Below are 18,873 nucleotides of genomic sequence, written 5' to 3'. Positions count from 1 at the left end.
AAAATACTCCCCTTTTTTTGCTCATCGTTCCCACCCTTCCTTTGACTACACTTTTATTACTTATGTACTGAGAAAAGTTATGCGTTCCTTTTCATGCTATCACCAATCTATTCTCATACTGTATCTCTGTCACTGTGTCCTCAGATTCCAATATCAATCACTTTGGTGTTGTAATTATATCAGATTGTGGCAATATAAAAGCAAATTCTTTCTTCTTTCTTTTATTAAGGTCATAACTTCTCCTGTTCATTTTACTTGATTGGCATATTTTCAGTTTTAATTGTAATTTGAGCTGATACTTGTGCAGACATGCTGGACAAAATGCACAAGACAATTGAAAATGAACATGTAACACTACATTATTTACTAAGACTGTTGTGAAATTATGTACATGACAAATAATGGCCAAGCACAAGTTATAGATAGATCTTTGGTCCAAAATTTGTTCTGCCTAAACATGGATATGTTCACGATAACTGCAAAGACATTTATTAACTACAAGCCATTAAGGGCTCGATTTAGGTTGGTCACTGAACGCAAGTTCTCTTTCTATTCACTTCTATATCCAACAAAGAAGACTGGCAGTGAATGACAATATTCTGAATGGACAGTCAAAGAGACTATAGGTAATGAACATGAAGTTACTATATTGTTATCTGTAATAATTTATATATTCAGGGTAAGAATAAGTAAACATTCTGTTTCAAACACAAGCAGAACAATAAAGTAAATCACATTTGTTTTAAATTTAAAAATGTAGGAATCCCACCTGGTTAAGACTCCTGGCAAACTGAACTGTTCAATTGGCTAAACTGATATTATTGATGTCTAGCCAAACTGTGTGGTTCAGCAATTCGTCCCAGGCTGTTCCTGGTATGTGTTTATCAGAACTAATTAGATCTAAATGAGAATGAGGAGAAACCTATTTGAAACTTAAAGAGAATTCATGGAGGGAACAGCAACGCAACCATTTGTTAGAAACATGTTGCTGTTTATCTTCTTAATCCCATTTGGCTTAATTAAATTATAAAATAAAACCTGCAAGAATTGTAATACTGCAAATGAGAAACAATAATAGAAATTTCTGGAGAAATTCAGCAGGTCTGACAGTACCAGTGGAGAGAAATCAGAGTTAACGTTTCGGGCCCAGTGACCTATCCTCAGAACTCAGAGTTTAGTTAAATAATAGTTTTACAGAACATACAAAATATTTAAAAGATTATTTTTGGTTCAACACATATATGATTTTAAGTAACAATAGTATTTAATAGTACCTATGTGTAGTAACTTTGGAATTGTGGGACTGCAGTCATTTGTTGAAAGCTCCTGGTCTGTGAATTCATTAAGACTTGGATCATCCAGGAATACAGGCTTCTTCGCTTGTTTAATCTCTAATGCCCTGGTCATGTAGGATTCTCCATTATTTCTCACCATCCACTCTCCCAATTCACTCTCCAATATATTATCATCTGGTCTTGATACTGCTAACCTGCTGATGTTTACCATGGCTTTGTTGCGATAGTACGCAGGGTCCTCACTTTCAAGATCAGTAGTTGATATTTTGCTCCCTCCATCACCTCTACTGGGAGCTGGGGAAAGACCTGAGTTGTATGCATCTGCCAAAAGCTGGGAAAGAATGGTTTCGGATAGCCGTGGACTATTGTAGACAGTCAGCGACTGAGGCCTTGGAGAACAGAAAGAGCGAGAAGCAACAGAGTCAGAATCTAAATCTTCATTTCCAGATATTCTTCCTAAACTTTGGCATCGGATGCATTCATCCAGTAAGGAAGTCAATTGGTCTTCTGATATGTATGGGACACCACCAGTCTGAAAACAAAAAATTAAGCAAGTCAACAATAAATTTTATCAACTATATTGAAGATTCTTTAAGGCATGCCCAACCTTTTATGCAATCAAAAAACACATAGATGAAACAGAAAAGGCAATTCCTTCACAATAAAATGACCTCCACATGAGAAACTCACTACAAAGTGGAAAAATTATAGCTGATACATGTTATCATAAAGTTTTCCGAATCATGTGATATAGCTGCTGACAGTGTACAGAACAGAATATATATAAATAAGTGGTTAGACCCTGCAAGGAAATCAGTAGCATGTAAAAATAAATGGGATTCTGTTTCTGTTTAGTTAGCTCAATGCCACATCCTTTTTCAGCTCAAAAGATAAAAGTGTCATTCAAGTTGTCAATATTTTCTGGATATTTCATGGAATCCTTACAGTGTGAAAGGCCACAATTTGGCTCATCAAGTTACACCAACCCTCCAAAGAGCATCACACCCAGGTATGCAGGCACCCGACATCCACACACTCCCCCCACCAATCTCCCCCAATCCCTGTACTCCTGAATTTCCCATGGCAAATTCACCTAGGCTGCACATCCCTGCACATCCGCAGACATGCGGGCAAATTAGCCTGGCCGATCCACCTGCACATCTTTGGACTATGGAAGGAAACTGGAGCATCCAGAGAAAATCCCCACAGATACGGGGAGAACTTGCAAACTCCACAGAGACAATCGCCCAATTAGCTGGAATGAGTGGGTTGTCTTATGAGGAAGAATTAGATAGACTGGGCTTGGTTTCAGTGAAGCTTTGAAGAAAGAGGTATGATTTGATCCTCAATGGTCTTGACAAAAGGGATGTAGACATGGTGTTTCCTCTTGGTAGTGAGTCCAGATTGAAGGGACATACTTTATAATTAGGAGTTACTCCTTTCGACCAGAGATGAAGCAAAGTTTTTGCTCTCAGAAAGTTGCGCAACTTTGGAATACTTTGCCTCAAAAAGGTGATGCTGACCATAAGACCATAATACATAGGAACAGAAATTAGGCCATTTGGCTCACTGAGTCTGCTCTTCCATTCAATCATGGCTGATAGATTCTTGATTGTCAAGGGGTTCAAAGGTTATGGGAGAATGGGGTTGAAAAATCTATCTATCTCAGTCTTAAACACACTCAATGACCTGGTCTTCACAGCCTTCTGAATTCCACTCTTTGGCTTAAGAATGTTGAGACGGAAACCGAATGGTCTCGTCTCTACGTGTTCGTTGGAAGGAGAAATCAAACCGGCTAGAGTTTGGAGCAAAAACACCGTTTATTACAGAATCAAGACTGGCAAACTATACAACGAATTCAAAAGCATGCAAATTCGTTGGAGAAGGCGTTCTCCCTCTCCCTTCGGATCTGGTGCAGTTATACTTCGCGCTTCCTCGAGTTCCCGGTCAGGTTCCCCTTGTTCGGCTCTTTCATTGGTCGGTTCACCTGTCTGTGAATGGATTAGTGTCTCTATTGGCTGCCCGAGATACCTGTCCAACTCCTGCTGTGCTGAACAATGGGTAGACATCCTGGGTTCGGCAGTTTCTGATCTTGTAAATTAAAAGTTTATTGTTTGGAAGGGTTTCCTCATTGCCATGCGTCTGGCTGTCTGGGCGTTCACAATAGTTCTCCATAGTTGAATATACAGATATTATCATTTAACATAGGACCCGAATGAGTTTGACGTCAGCGGAGGCATTAGCAAGTACTTTATCAATCAAGTGTAGTATCGATGCGATTTACACTATCGGATAGTTACCGGTTTCCTTTATTAACAAAGAGTGTAACAGGATGATCTGAAACTGACGGACATGTTCTAATCCCCCAGGAATGTGGCCCCAGGCAGACAGTCCTGCAGTGGCTGGGTTTATTTTACATGGCTGTGTTTTAGCTGGTATCTGACAGTGTCTGCTTTAATAATGGTGCTCCCCTCCCTAGCCCCAATGTAGGTACCCCGATAGCAGATTCTCCCCAACAAGAAGTTTCTGCTTACCTCCATTCGAGAAGGTCTTTCCTTTACTCTAAGGCTGTGCCCTCGGGACTTCAACTCTGCAACCAATGGAAACATCTTCCCAACATCCACTCTGTCTAAACCATTCAGTATTCTGAAAGTTTTAATCAGATCCTCCTCATCCTTCTAAACTCCATCGAGTACAGTTCCAGAATCCTCAAAACTTCCTCATTTGTTAAGCCTTTCATTCCTGAGATCATTCGCGTGAACCTCCTCTCGACCTGATCTTGGGCCAATACATCTTTCCTGAGGTATGAGGCCCAAAATTGCTCGCAATACTCTCTATGTGGTCTGTCCAGAGCCTAATAAAGCCTCAAAAGTACATCCCTACTTTCACATTCTAGTCCTCTCAAGATGAATGACAACATTGTATTTGCCTTCATAACCACTGACTCAACCTGTAAGTTTACCTTAAGAGAAACCTGGACCAGGACTCTCAAGACCCTTTGCACTTCAGATTTCTGAATTTTCTCCACATTTAGAAAATAGTTCACGTCTCTATTCTTCCTACCAAAGTGCATGACCTCACACTTTCCCACATTGTGTTTCATGTGCCACCTCTTTGTGTACTCACCTAACCTGTCTAATTCTTTCTGCAACCTCCACGCTTCCACAATACTACCTACCCCTCCACTTGTCCTTGATGGTGATGGGGTCACTAACTATTTTTAATGTTAAGGTAGATAGAATCTTGTTAGGGAGAAGAGTGTAAGGTTATTGGAGCTCGCTGGGAATGTGGAATTCTAAACACAAACGGATTAGCCAAACTGATTCCAGTATGTTTCCATATCTTTGCTAGTGAAAATTCCAAGCAATGCTATTGTTTCAAAAAGTCACTGCCTTCTGACTATAGCTCGAGTAGGTTTAAATAGACATATTCTAAAGCTTTCGCATGTCAAATGTGACTGACTTTGTTTGACACCCACTCATTTATAATGTGCAAAATGGAAACACTACAGTATGAAGAGTAAAGTAAGAGTAATGAAAGGTATGATTATTTCAATAGTCAGACATCAAAAATGACATTTTTAATTGATGTTGGACGAGCTTGGAGTTTCTTACAATAAGGAACATGCTTGGAAATGTGGTGGCCTGAGTAGGACATTTTGTTATATTTCTTCGTGGAGCATGACAGAGATATTATAAGTAAAGCCAATACCCTTTCTGTAGAAATGTATAAAAGTACAAAGTTGAGAGTGCGTTTCTGGAAAAGCACAGCAGGCCAGGCAGCATCCGAGAAGCAAGAAAATCAACATGTCGGCCGGAGCTTCCTGATGAAGGGCTCCGGCCTGAAACGTTGATTCTCCTGCTCCTCGGATGCTGCCTGACCTACTGTGCTTTTCCAGCAACACACTCTCAACTCTGATCTCCAGCATCTGCAAACCTCACTGTCTCCTAAAAGTATAAACATGAGTTCAAGGTCAGCAAGGAGAAGGTAGTAAAGCAATTTGTTCCAATAATTTGTTTAGTACAGGAGAATTATTAACCACAATGTTAATGTGCCATCCATTATTAACTGTTGTAACCAAACACACTCAATGGGGTTTATAAGCTCAAAGAGAGAGCAAGAGTGTGAATTTCTATATTTCAATCAATTATCACATCTGCAATATTGACCCCTACTGGGCAGTTCTGGTGTTTCCTGGTTGGAGTTTATGAGATTGCTAATCTGATGTGATCTCATCAAGATGAGAAAAGGTCATCAGGCCGGTAATTAAGAAATTACTGTGGAAAATATTTTTTCCAAGAAGAGTTTTACTGGAGTAAATAAGGAAAAGCAAATTGCACTGCTGGAAGGTCAGGTTTCAAAGTAATTGGCAAAAGAGCAATTGCAGAGAATATTTCATGTACAGCAAATTATTATATTTTTGAATGAGTGCCTAACAGGATGGTGAAAACAAATTCGTCAAAGCTTTCAAATGAAATTGAGTGTATACTAAAAAAAAAGCAAAAAAAAGTGCAGGCCTGTGGGGAAAAAGTAGGGTCATGGAACCAACTGGATAGTTCTGTCAAAGAGCCAATTTTTGGATAAAAAACTGACTAGCCTCTTTTTGCTCTGTGACATTCCAACTCAAAAGTAATCAAGGAAACTCCAATTTGGTGACCTATTTATTATTATCCAAATATTATTTTCCTTCTACCATTATCTTGCATTTTCTTACATTGAAGAGGGAAATATGCTCAATGTACTCGTGATTTTGCTATGCTATCAAATCTATGAACAAATATAACTTCCTAGCATGTTATTACTAGACTCTAAAAAATTTTATGTGGCAATCTTTATCTTACTTACCAATATCCACTATGTAATGTGGATGTAAGTTAGCTTGCTGAGCTGGAAGGTTCGATTTCAGAAGTTTTATCACCATACTAGGTAACATCATCAAAAGACATGACACACTCTCACTAGTATCTTTACATACAGATGAGGACGGACACCACTTCGACTGGGACAATACATCCATCCGAGGACAAGCCAAACAGAGATGAGAATTCCTAGAAACACTGCATTCCAACCGGAACTCTATCACCAAACATTGACTTGGATCCCATTTTCCACACCCTGAGAAAAAGAACAGGAAATGGCATCACCAACCCAAAGAAACCTAAACACATAAACAGAAGTGGGCCATGCCACCAGTGTTTCATCCGGAGGCTCACTGATGATGTTACCTTGTATGGTGATGAAACATCTGAAAACGAACCTTCCAGCTCAGCATGCAAATCTACATCTAGAACCCAAACATGAGCTACAAATCTTCTCAAAACTCGCTCTCCACTATGAATGCTGGAGTCAACAACCAAAACAAAAATTGCTAGGAAAGCTCAGCAGGTCTGGCAGCATCTGTGAGATCAGGGCTAATGTTTTGGTCTGGTGACCCTTCCTCAGAAGGGAAGCAGCATCCACAGTTTTTTCAGTGTTTGTTATATGTGTTGGTGTGTCATTTCACATGTGCTCAGTTGGACTCGACAATTTCTGAAAGCAACAAAAGGCTGCTCCAAAATGATAGTCTTATCAGATTGTGTTCTATGAAACCAAACTTTAACTATTCAAGTTAGCATTCTTTCTCTTGTTGCAAGAAAAGTAACTAGATAATTATATTTTTGTTGAGACAATGAGACTTGCAATATATATTTTCATTACATTTTGGTGTCAGATGCAATATGGATTGCATTTAACGGAATGGTTTTATGGAGCTCAATGAATTTAGAGCAATTAAAATTCCAGTTTTACATTGTAAATTCAAGGCAGATATTGGGGGCATTTAAGTGAAATTAAATACATTTAAAGTGTGAGCTTTTGTAACATTATCTTAGCAACAGAGAATAGCCCATTATCACCAGTTTAGTAACAGGGAATGACCTATAATGACATTATTGACTCAGCACAAACACACATTAGTTTCCCACACTGCTTCTAACTGGTATTTCATTGTCCAGCAGCAGTAATACTATGTAAACAGCACAATGTGTTCCACAATTGGATCAAAAAAGCTTTTACAACTAATGTATCATTTGGAAGCTCCAGTTTTCTGAAGGATAAAGACAAATCTCTTATAAGCCTAATGATTTAGCTTTGCTTTATTATGGAATAATCAATGGTATTATTTCTGTATGCATTTCTCATAAAAGTTTTTTTTATATCAGTTTAGTAGTTTTGCAGACCTCTTCTTGCTCCAAGATATCTAAATCTCTCACAATTTATTCACTTGTCTTCTCATTTTTAATCAATTTAATATTTTGAAATAAACAACCAATCGGAAAATTCAACATTCTATGATAGGATAATCAATGTAGCAGCTTCCCTAAATTAAGATGAACATAAAGCATTCTTCCCACGTCTGAAATGACTTGTAGATGCTTGTAAAGTGCAATCACAAAGTGGAAGGCACGCATGTATGTGCAAACACCACACATCTAATCATATTGTCTGTTGATTTGTTGCACACTTGAATTCAGGATATAGTACAAATCTGTGCACTGTATTCAACTCCAACTTTGTTTAGGCACATATCACAAACCAGATCACATATGTAACTAAATTTGGTCATTTGGGCATATAGAACTTGAAAATTGCTGAAAAGAGAGACATGTTGCCAAATCTTTTTCTCTTGTCCCCATCGGGATGAGCTTAAAAACACTGAATTTCAAACAATCACAACAATTTATATTGCATGAGAAAAGAATGCTGATTGGTTGACAAGTCAACTCTGATTTGTTGAAGAGTTGCTATGGAGAAAGTAACACAGAAACAAAGGCCCCCGAGCTCCTGGCAATTCAAAAAAGGTACAAGGTTTGAACATCTGAAAGGAATATGCTTTTTCATTTAAATTAGCCAGGGACTTAGCAACCCTCCAGCTCTTCAATGCTTTCTCCATGACAATGTCTCAGCCAATCACAATTGACTTGTTTACAACTCAGCTCTCTGCAGTATAAATTATTGTGATTGTTCAATATTTGGTAGTTCTGCATTTGTCCTGATGAATGTAAAACAAGAAGTTTTCGGTGTTATGCCTCTCTCTTCAGCAATATTTGTGTATCTACTTGTTGGGTGCTTAGATTGGGCTCGTGGCGTATATCCAATCATATGCATTTCCTATACCCTTCAAAAATCCTAATTTTAAGGTTCAACAGACTCATCTCAGAAGAAGAATTAACCAAACTTTCAACGGTGGTTTCAGATTTTAGAAAGATTATTTGGTAAACTTCAAACAGCACACGTGTTCAAGAGAATACAGTCAAACCATATCTTGCTTCAATTATTTATATATTCCCCATTAAGTTTGATTACGAAATGCAAAGGCCATTGTTAACGAGGATGAGATTAGCATAGGATTCCAATGGAATCGATTAAGCATCCTCAGTACACCACACTGGACCACTTAACACTGCATTCTTTTCAGAAAGCTGTTGACAGCCAATGATTTGTATTCACTCGCTCCATAAGCATCGGTTCTAGAGGATCATTTGACATTGTTCAATCTATTTTAGTTTTGAGCCTGCGCTAATTTAAGTTTTAAAAAAATCAGATGAAAGGATTGCTTAAGCAGAGACTCGTTTGTTGAGTAAGGCCCAAAAGCTGAAAAGCGGCAGCTGACAGAGTCGGTGGAACAATCTCACTGTTCCAGACAGATCTCAAAAGGGTAAACAAGACATAAAAGCTCTTTAATGACTGCATAAAGGTGAAGTAGTTAGGGTCACTGCAGCCTGTCATTAAGAGGAGGCTATAATTACTCTGATGGCACACTGATAAACAGGTTCAATCTCAAGTACCACAACCCTCACTGTAAGTATTGCTCAGAACAAATTCAGAGTGTCTCACTCTCTTGTGTCTCTGCAATGACCTTTCAGCAGGAATTCAATGCATGTTATTATCAGTATACCCCCACACCCCGCTTCCTGCTGAACCAATTGACCCTTGTCCCTCTTTCCTCCAAAGGTTTTGTTCTTAACTGCATTCCACATTCCATGTGAGACTATAGGTTAGATCTTAAGTCTCAGCTGGGTGCAGCTGAAATTCTGAGTTATCAATGTCTCATATATTCCTGCTGTGAATTCTGGCTTAGAGTTGAGACATTCAGGAAATATCTGTCTAAGAATTACAGCCACTCATTTTCTATTAAAATTACATAAAATAGTTTGAACACTCCAGCCTAGCAATTCCTTGTCACTATCCCAAACGTTCTTTAACTCCTGAACATACTGTAGGACTTATTCCAAAATTATAGAAATAAAACATGATCATACTTTGTATGCTGATCAGGAAAGAGAAATAACTACAGTAGTCTTCAAAGTTTTGAGGGTAAATAATTTGAGAAAAATGTTTCAGTCCTGGATTTATGAATCATTAGATTTCTACTTTGTTTTTCCCAGTGAGTAATTTGATACCTGTCCATCAAAGTGAATTGCTTTGAAAGATGTTAAAGTATCAAAGGTATTTTGGGAATGTGATGAGAAAATATAATAAACATCACATAATTTGCATAGGTTTGTTACTTTGACAGGAAGACATTTTCTCATTAAGTGAGATTTAATCCTGAAACAACAAAAGTCACTGAAATTAAGGGTTAGAAAATGACAACTGGTCTGGGGGTTTTATGAATCAATTACGTTCCTCAGACCCACTTAATATATAAAGACTAACAAAGTAATATTTCAATTCTGAATAAAACATCTGGATTGGGAATTTACAGTTGTTTACATCATATCACAAAAATCTGCACTGATGTCTATTTTATACCCAGAGATAACTCAAAATCCTGACTGATATTTTGTGTTTTATTTAATAAATCTCACTGTTGAATAGACTGGCCACTGAGACCAGAGTCAGGTAAAATGATGTCTGGGATTCAGAGGCTCCTACAAGAGCCACGACTTCTTCTCCTGGGATCCTGAGGGAGATCTGAAGTTAGTGCCAAAGACTTCCAGAGTAGAAAGGGAAGTAAGATGTCACAGCAGGGCCACCAGTCTAGAATCACGATCCACAATGAGGATTGAGCTCCACTTGAGGCCCAATAGTCCTGTCAACAGTCATCCAATTGAACAACTGGTTAAATTATCTCTGTGCCTCAGTCCAGGGCTCCTATAGACAGTTGAGTAGCTATCTGTTCAAATGATATCCCTTTTCCCCAAAACCCAATAAGAAGTCTGTTGGCATTCTTGTGATGATCTGAGGCAATTCAGACTGGCAGAGTTTGAATAAGTCATGGCAGCTGTCAGAAAAGTGAGCTTATTCATGGGACTGGACATTTCTGGAGTTGCACCGAAGAATGGGCTAGAAATCCAGGATCACTTCTGGAGCAATCCAAGAGCCCCCGGAAACACTGCAGGTCAACTTAGCAGCTTATTGCTGTCATCTGGAGTCCCAGTCCTTTAAAAGATGGGAGCTCATGAGCTGGCCAAACAGAGGACTGACAGTTCTTCTGTCACAGTAGTGCCACCAGGGATGATGGTCACTATTGGAACAGCATCCAGCTGAGGAAACACATTAAAAACCAAAGAATTGAGGATGCTAGAAATCAGTAACAAAACCAAAAATTGCTGGAAAAGTTCATCAGGTCTGGCAGCATCTGTGAAGAGGAATAAGAATTAACATGTTGGGTCCAGTGACCCTTCCTCAGAACACATTGATGTATATTGTACTCAGAAAAGGTTTGCTGAGATCAGCCGGGAGCTGAAGCAGAGGATGGATTTAGATAGCAGCAGAAACCATTTGAAAAACACCAAGAATGCTATAACAGTGCTATGCAACTGTTTTTGAGATGTCACTGAACTCTGCTGCTGATCCTTGGAAGGAACTAAAAGAGAAACAGTTCAGGTTAACGACTTTGACTTCCCCTGGTAAGGCATGGCGACCGAAGCTGTACATTGTGACAGTGATAGCCTGAAATCTGTGACCATCTGCCTGGAGATACACAGCATCAACTCAGCATCGTGTTCACATCTGGGCATCACACTTTAGGAAGGATGTCAAGATTTAGGTGAGGATGCATATGAAATTCACTTGAATTGCACCAGCAGTTACAAGCTTTGGGCAACTAAGAGGTTCTCCTTTGAATAGAGGAGAGTAAGAATAGATTTATTTGAGGTATTCAAGCTGGTAAGTGGTTTGAAAATTTATTTGAGGAGAACTTTCCAGTGGCAGAAGGATGGGTAACTAGTGGGCATAGATTTAAGTTAAATTAGTTAAAGAATCAGCCGATAAATGAGGAAACAAAGTGATTTGTTGTGATCAGGAATCCATCAGAATCAGTACAAAAAGTTCAAAAGACAATTGAATAAAGCTTGAACAGAAAACGATTACAGGGCAAGGAAAAAGGAGTCTTGTGTGAGATGACCTGGGGAACTCAACCAAAGAAACAGAATGAGAAAAGTGGACCAAATGGTCTCCTGGATTGTATCATTCTATGATGTGAACTCAGAATTCAGTGCTGTTGACAATAAAATCAAGGCTGACACCAAAATGCTGATTACGTAATCATAGTATACCATGTAGGATACATTATTTATTCGGACAGCAGGAAGTGATGATCAATAGGGGTGCCATTATCTTGAATTTTATACTTCATTTCATCTCAGTTTTTTGATTAATTTCATTGCAGTCTAACTCACAGTAATTGCTCCCATCCAACTTCGTCAGTAAAGTCAGGATTACTTAAGATAAAAATATTTTAAAAGAAAAGTCAATAAATAAGGAAAATAAATATCTCTCTTTGTAACTTGTTTCTCATCATTTGGTTTTTCCATTAATGTCCTGATTTTTCAATTTTTAAAATATCTCTTAAATGTAGGATGTAGGGCATTTTCGCTACACTACTTCAGTATTTCCAGTATTTGACAAAGCTGGGGTGTAGGAGATAACCATTGGATGTTCTTAATGTGTTTCCTATATTTGAAAACAGAGAAATAAATCTGACTGAACAATACAAAGAAACAGTAAGGAAGGTTTCAACTAACCTGGTCAGCAGTGATAACCTCACAAATGACCTGAACCAAACAAGAAAACATCTTTCGGCCCTAATAGTCAAATGACTGCTAACCTATTGGTGAATCTTATTTTGACAACCAGAACCTAAAATGCTCTTGCATAAAATTAGCCAGATGAAATAAAGGGAACAAAGCTAACTAAAACAGAGACATGGATAAAATTAGAAAACTAAAGCAAATAACCACAGGTCTGAAACTTTCTTAACACCTAGACACCATGGAGTCATTTGTGAAATAGTTACACATACCAAGGTTCATCTACCCTTTAATTAGAGCTACAGCATTAACTAAAACTACAACATTTTGCTAAGTGTTAAAAACAAATCAGTGAACTATGCATTGCTGCATCTTAGTTCATGGCTGCCACAAACAGTAGTCTGAACCTCAGTGAATCCTGAACCTAGTAATAGATATATAAAATTCTGACCCAGCCTGAAGCATCCCAAGCATCCCAGTTTGCTGTCACCAGCTGTCAGGAATTTTACTGCTTTCTGTTGGTCAAGATTGAAGCTAGCTGTAATAGCAATGCAGAGGAATTCTCAGCAATACTGTGAAACAAGAGGTAATTGAGGGAGAGGAGCGGAGACTCGTGCAAACTATAAGAGTAGTCAAGTTTTAATTTTGGAAGATTACGCAGTTAGAATTACTGATTGCAGGAAGGTTAGCCAGGGCTAATGCATCACAGCTCGATTCATAATATTCTTCATGACTTGGCTAGGACTGACTGAGAAGAATATCGTCGAGACTTAAGAAGTGAGAGAGAGAGAGATGAACATGGATTTGAAAGTCAACAGAAGCTTCAAATACAGAAAAGAGGAAAAGAAGATGAATGGTGGAAAACAAGATGTGCAATGAGGCAGTAGCTCAACAGGTCAGAGCCATTAAGGATGGGTTTTCAAATGGGTGTCGATGGGCACTTTTGAAAGGAAAGTTTCAACATCTGATGAGACAGAACTATTTACAAAATCAATTACCTTTTAACACAACAAAGTGGATTGAGGCAGTCATCATTGTAATGGCAATGGATCAAGAAGGCAAAGGATGGGCTTCGTAGACAAGATAAATTTAGGAGTATGGATAATCACAGGACAGCAAAAATAACAAACAATTCAGAGCTAATATTAAGCAAGGGGATGTTAGAGAATGTTAAGGATGATGCTTATGGAATGTGGTTTGGGGAAGCAGGAGGAACATTTAAATGGCAAGCCTCCATTTTAGTAAAAAAAAGGTCTATCAGCCCTATCTGTCTGTTAGAGGTAAGGATGGAGTGTGATGTGATACATCCAAGTCCAGTGATGGGTGGCTTACTGAGCTGTTTGGTCATAAAGTTGCAATTGATAGACTTTATGCGATCTTTCATTTCATCCACTAGTGGCACTTTGATTAGAAAGAACACTCCTTTAAATCAGTAACTTAAAATGGCTGCAGAAATCAATGATCTCATGTACATAGAAAGTGACTTTCCAACGGAATTTCTGAGCAGGGCCTATTGCCAAGCTTCATTCTTGATGAAAAGCTTTTGCCCGAAATGTCGATTTTCCTGCTCCTCGGATGCTACCCGACCTGCTATGCTTTTCCAGCACCACTCTAATGTAGACAATAAGTAAACAATGTCTGTTCTGCAGGAACTGTCAGAGATAAAGGAAGATACTGAAACCCAATATGCAATAAAGATGCTGAAACTACCCCTATCTGTTTCAATGGCATCTTGATGGCTTTTTACAGTGAGATGTTGAAATATTTTTATAAATATGGTTTGTTCCCACTCTGTGCCAACAACCAGCTACCATGTGATTAAAGCACGAATGAGGACCTAACAATATTAGAGTAGAGTAGATTTTATTTGCCATTTCTACCATATCCAACTGATACAATAAATAAAAGAGACAGCGTTCCTCCAGGACCAAGGTGCCAAATGGACAGCACAAACTATACAATTGTACAAAGGGCATCATAAAGTGCATAGAAATGCAAAACACGCAAATTACAGTGTAATAAAAGAATGATAATTAATAGATATTGGTCAAGCAGCATTTCGAAATTGTGCAAAGAATTTCAGATGGAAAAGCGTCCAATCATACTGTGTTAAGGAGCCTGATGGCTTGGGGGAAGAAACTGGTGCACAGTCTCGCTGTGAGAGACTGACTGCTCTGATGTCTTCTGCTAGATGACAGGAAGGAGAAAAGTTTGAGAGAGGGCTGTGTGGGGTCTTCCACAATACTTTCAGATACAGCATGTGATGTAAATATCTGTAATGGAGGGGAGAGAGACCCCGATGATCTTGTCAGCTACCCTCACTATCCGTTGTAGGGTCTTACGATCCGAGACAGGGCAATTCCTGAACCAAGCAGTGATGCAGCAGCTCAGAGTACACTCAATGAACTCTCTGGAGAATGTGGTGAGGATTGGGGGATGGAAGGTGGGCTTTCCTCCGTGTATGCAGAAAGTCGAGATGCCGCTGGGCATTCTTGGCTATGGAGCTGGTGTTGAGGGACCAGGTGAGATTCTCCGCCAGGTGGATGTCAAGAAATTTGATGCTCTTCATGATCGCAACAGGGGAGCTGTCGATGTACAGAGGGGGGTGGCCCTCCTGAAGTCAATAACCTTCTCCTTGAGGCAGTAACATCCAGGTGAGGTTGCAGACTGCTCCAAGAACTCTGTTGTATTCTGCAAATCAAGTCTGGAACCCTACCTCTGTTACATTTTGGAATGCATCAGAAAGACAGAAAAGTTCAGAACGATAGCACCCACTCTGGAAGTGGATGGAGTGCAGATTTTAAAAGACAACACCTCCAGAAGAACATCCAACTTGTATCTGCACCAACACCCTTGGAGCTTCAGGATCAACAAGACAACATTGGAAAGTATCAATTCACCATGTAAAGGCTTCAGTTAGCAGCAGATTGGGAAGGCCATCCTTGAGCCTTCCTGCCACGTACTAAATGAGGGGAGTGTTGAGAATACAGCAGAGTCCCCACTGCCACTAACCAGTCAGATTAAATGTCCTTAGAAACATCCAATTCACCACAGGAAGCACATGATTTCCACCCGCAATGTGCATTCATTAAAAGTAATGAAAAAGTAGAAAGTAGAAATACAAGAATAAGGAAAAATGATCTCCAAAGGCCTTTTTTCCCCCTCAGCTCTGGGTTACTTTCATCCAGAGGTATGCAGGAAAATAGGAAGACAAAATAAAATACTGAGCTGGATTTTCTAAGGAGCAGAAATCAAAATTAGATTGCCACTCTGCACCTATTTTTGTCTCTTAAGATAGAGCTTTGCATTTCTGGCAGGCGACTCCACATCAAGGGTTCTTCAGCAATGTGCAGTGTACCTTAAATCCAATCATAAGGTAGGATAGGTGCAGGAAGGTAAACCACTGCTTCTTCCACACTGCAGTACTTGCTGTGTCCTGTGGTGTAAATGTCCAGCAGCACACACAGCCACTTTGACAGCTCCTGTGAACTAAGTGTGGGTTAGGGTGCCAGGTGTGTAGAGTGCCAGGCGATCAAGTGAGCAAGGTGTCAGTACGTAAGGTGGGTATGGTGACAGGTAAGTTACGGAATATCTATCGTATAGGTAGATGTATAGGCCGAATTTTGAAGACAGATTTTTAAATCTGAAATTAGGGGGTCGACTTATACATGAGGTATTGTTTTCGAAGGGACAAATATTTTTCTACAAAATAGATAAAATGGGAAATTTACTTTCCCAGCAGCCCCCTGGTCCTGGAACGTTCTCAGTAATATGTTTGGGTCACGGTAAACTGCGGGTAACTGAAACCGCAGAAACTAACTCCGTGAAACTCCGGAAACTAACAATGGTCACCCTGTACGGTCGTACCATTACAATAATTCTGAAAACCTGGAGCGGACCGTGATGGCTGGCAGACTGGAAGGCCTGGAATTGAGTAGTCTGGCCAGCAGACTGGAAAGTCAGAGCAGAGCACAACGGGCAGGCTCACTGACTCATAAATGTTGAACTGTAACTGTGAAGAACTAGGGTTGATTTACATGAGATATATAGAAAATACAAGATTTTTTGGCCAAAAAATAAAGGGTCCACTTATACATGAGAATGACATATACACGAGTATATACAGTATATGAGATCAAGGTGGACAGGGGGTGTATTGGGATCAGTCAAGAAGAGTTACGGTTGGTGTCATGTTCAGCAAGCTGGAGGGAGTTACTGGAACTAGCGTCAGGTTGGGGAGTTGGCTCTGGCGGCAGGGAGAAAGCTGTCAAGTCTAGTGGGGGAATATAATATCAGGAAGAGAGACTGTTCTCGGGGTCGGGAGGTATTGCATTGTAGCAGGAGAAGATGTTGGATCAGGAACCTGGGGATGTGCGTGGTTTGGATGTGGTATAGTTGTGTGTATGCAATAAGTTGGAACATCAGCTTAATAGTTACTCAGGAGGTAGATTAGGAGTTTAAACTTCTAATTTTTCTTGGGTAACTTAACTGCCAATGGAACCCTCCAAATATATCAGTTCAACTGGATATTGTTGGAGGGTTCCAGGTGTCAGGGAATTGTCCATCAGAATCTTCAATGTCCTGTGCATTTCCCTTGGAGTTGGTGACATTGGGGATTTCACAGAGACCCTGACACACAACTGCCATCTGCACAGAAATTACTATTTAGGCATAGGAAAATCCAAGTCAACATGGGAAAAGTCTGATTTACAAATGCAGTTATTACCTTCTCATAATGCCAATGACTGTGTTTAGGAGGAAAGATAGTATGACATTGTCATTCTCCAATTGACAGGATCGACACACAGCATTAGGGGATCAGCAGATTGGACAAGAGTCTACTCATTCCACCCACTGAAGTGTTACAGAATACCAGAAGTACCTGTCCAATGCTCGCAGCTGGCATTACCGTAATGACATCTGGGCATTTAATGAATTGACCTAAAATGAAAAAGCCGTTGTTACTTTCTGCTGCTACAAATCTCTGTCTCTCATTCCTTACAGTCTCTAAAAGAAAGGCAACCACCCAACAAAAATATACAACGTGTTCCTGGGCGGGAAGGTAAACCGAAGTTAACGTACATCTGCGTGGCAGATTGAAGTCCCATTATATTTAGGACATGGTCCCAACTGTGCTACAGTAGAAAAAACCAGTGTGTGTGCAACAGCTGAAATGACTGCAGATAAAGAGTTGTCCAATCACAAAATGCATAGCTCCATAATCTGCCAACAAATTATGAGTGTTCTATCTGGAAAATTGCAAATGGTCTCATTACAAACTATGCTAGTGTTGAGGCCTGACCTTGACCAGTATCTGTAGCAAGTACCAAGAGGTGACAGAGTCTCACTGCAACTGTAGCTTCTAGCCTTTTATTCAGCATGCGCTTGAACTGTAAGTCTAATACAGACGTGTTGAGTAATTTATTATTCTCCTTCACTTCAACATTCCAATTTCCTTCTGTATGCATGCATTTGATTCCAAGAATGCAATACAGATGTGAAATTGATTTATTGCTGAAAACGTACTGCAAAGGTTTATGATTCTTTAAGGGAACCAAATTGTAAGCCAAACATAAATTATACTAAAGGTTGAATACTTCAAGTCAAAATTGGCATGTCACATAATTATGCTAAGTCCCTTACTGGAACATGTAAAGCAAGAAAGCATCTCTATCCTTTCAACCACTCAAAGAGGTTATGACTGACCCACGGCGTCTCTCTACACACCCACCTTAGAATCAGATCTCTCAACACTTTGAGTTAACAGAAATCTATCAATCTCGGTGCCAACTGAATGACCAGTTATGAAAGAAAATTTCAAACCTCGAACACTTTTCACGTGCAGAAATGTTTCCTCATTTCACCTTTGAATGCTCAGGCTCTTACTTCTAGACTTAAGACATCCCAATCAGTGGAAAATAGTCTGTCTTCATCAATCCTATTTGCACTCCTGTTGAAAACTTTGATTAAACCCACCTTCTAAATTTCAGTAGTAGTCTTCAAGCAAAGTGTTAGCAGTTTCAGGTTTAAAGGGCTGTGCTACTCAATGAACAGACGTCCATTACTTTGTTCAAAACAGAATTTTGGGGAACCACATTGATATAAAAAAGCTGTTTAAATGTGCCAACAGATCTTTTCAGATACGGATGGCAGCAAACACCTCGAATGACCCTCAATGTAAACCATTCTCAGTTTCAGGATGATGATAGTACATGGGCTGCAAACCTTTTGAGTTCTGCTTCTGCAGACAGGTATACTGTTTCTGGGTCAGTTCATACTGTTGCTTTGATATCAGAGAAAAACGTACCTAATACTATTACAAAGGGTGGCAGGACATTTAACATGGTTTCTGAGGCCACACTTGGAGTACTGTGTGCAGTTTTGATTTCCTTACCATTGAAATGATATATTTGCCATAAAGGGACTGCAACAAAGGCTCACCAAGCTGAGTTCTTGGCTGATAGGTTTGTTCCATGAGGAGAGATTGGATTGACTGCGCCTGTATGAAGAATGACAAGGGATCTCATTGAAAAGTATAAAGCTCAAACAGGCCTGGATAGACT

The 18,873-nt window shown here is 39.5% G+C and overlaps 1 protein-coding gene across 1 annotated transcript in view; it reads right to left on the bottom strand.

The window, feature by feature from the left end:
• The window catches only part of fsip1 (fibrous sheath interacting protein 1), a 409,361-nt gene that overhangs the window by 616 nt on the left and 389,872 nt on the right, over positions 1-18,873 (bottom strand). Inside the window, exon 12 of the mRNA XM_060828363.1 lies at positions 1,275-1,827. Within this exon, the coding sequence (XP_060684346.1) occupies positions 1,275-1,827 (553 nt within the window). The remainder of the gene's footprint in view (positions 1-1,274; positions 1,828-18,873) is intronic.

Source organism: Hemiscyllium ocellatum, chromosome 8, assembly GCF_020745735.1.
Source record: "Hemiscyllium ocellatum isolate sHemOce1 chromosome 8, sHemOce1.pat.X.cur, whole genome shotgun sequence".
NCBI classification, from domain to species: Eukaryota; Metazoa; Chordata; class Chondrichthyes; order Orectolobiformes; family Hemiscylliidae; genus Hemiscyllium; species Hemiscyllium ocellatum.
Note: the sequence above shows the minus strand (reverse complement) of the source record. Positions and strands in the feature narration are given on the sequence as shown.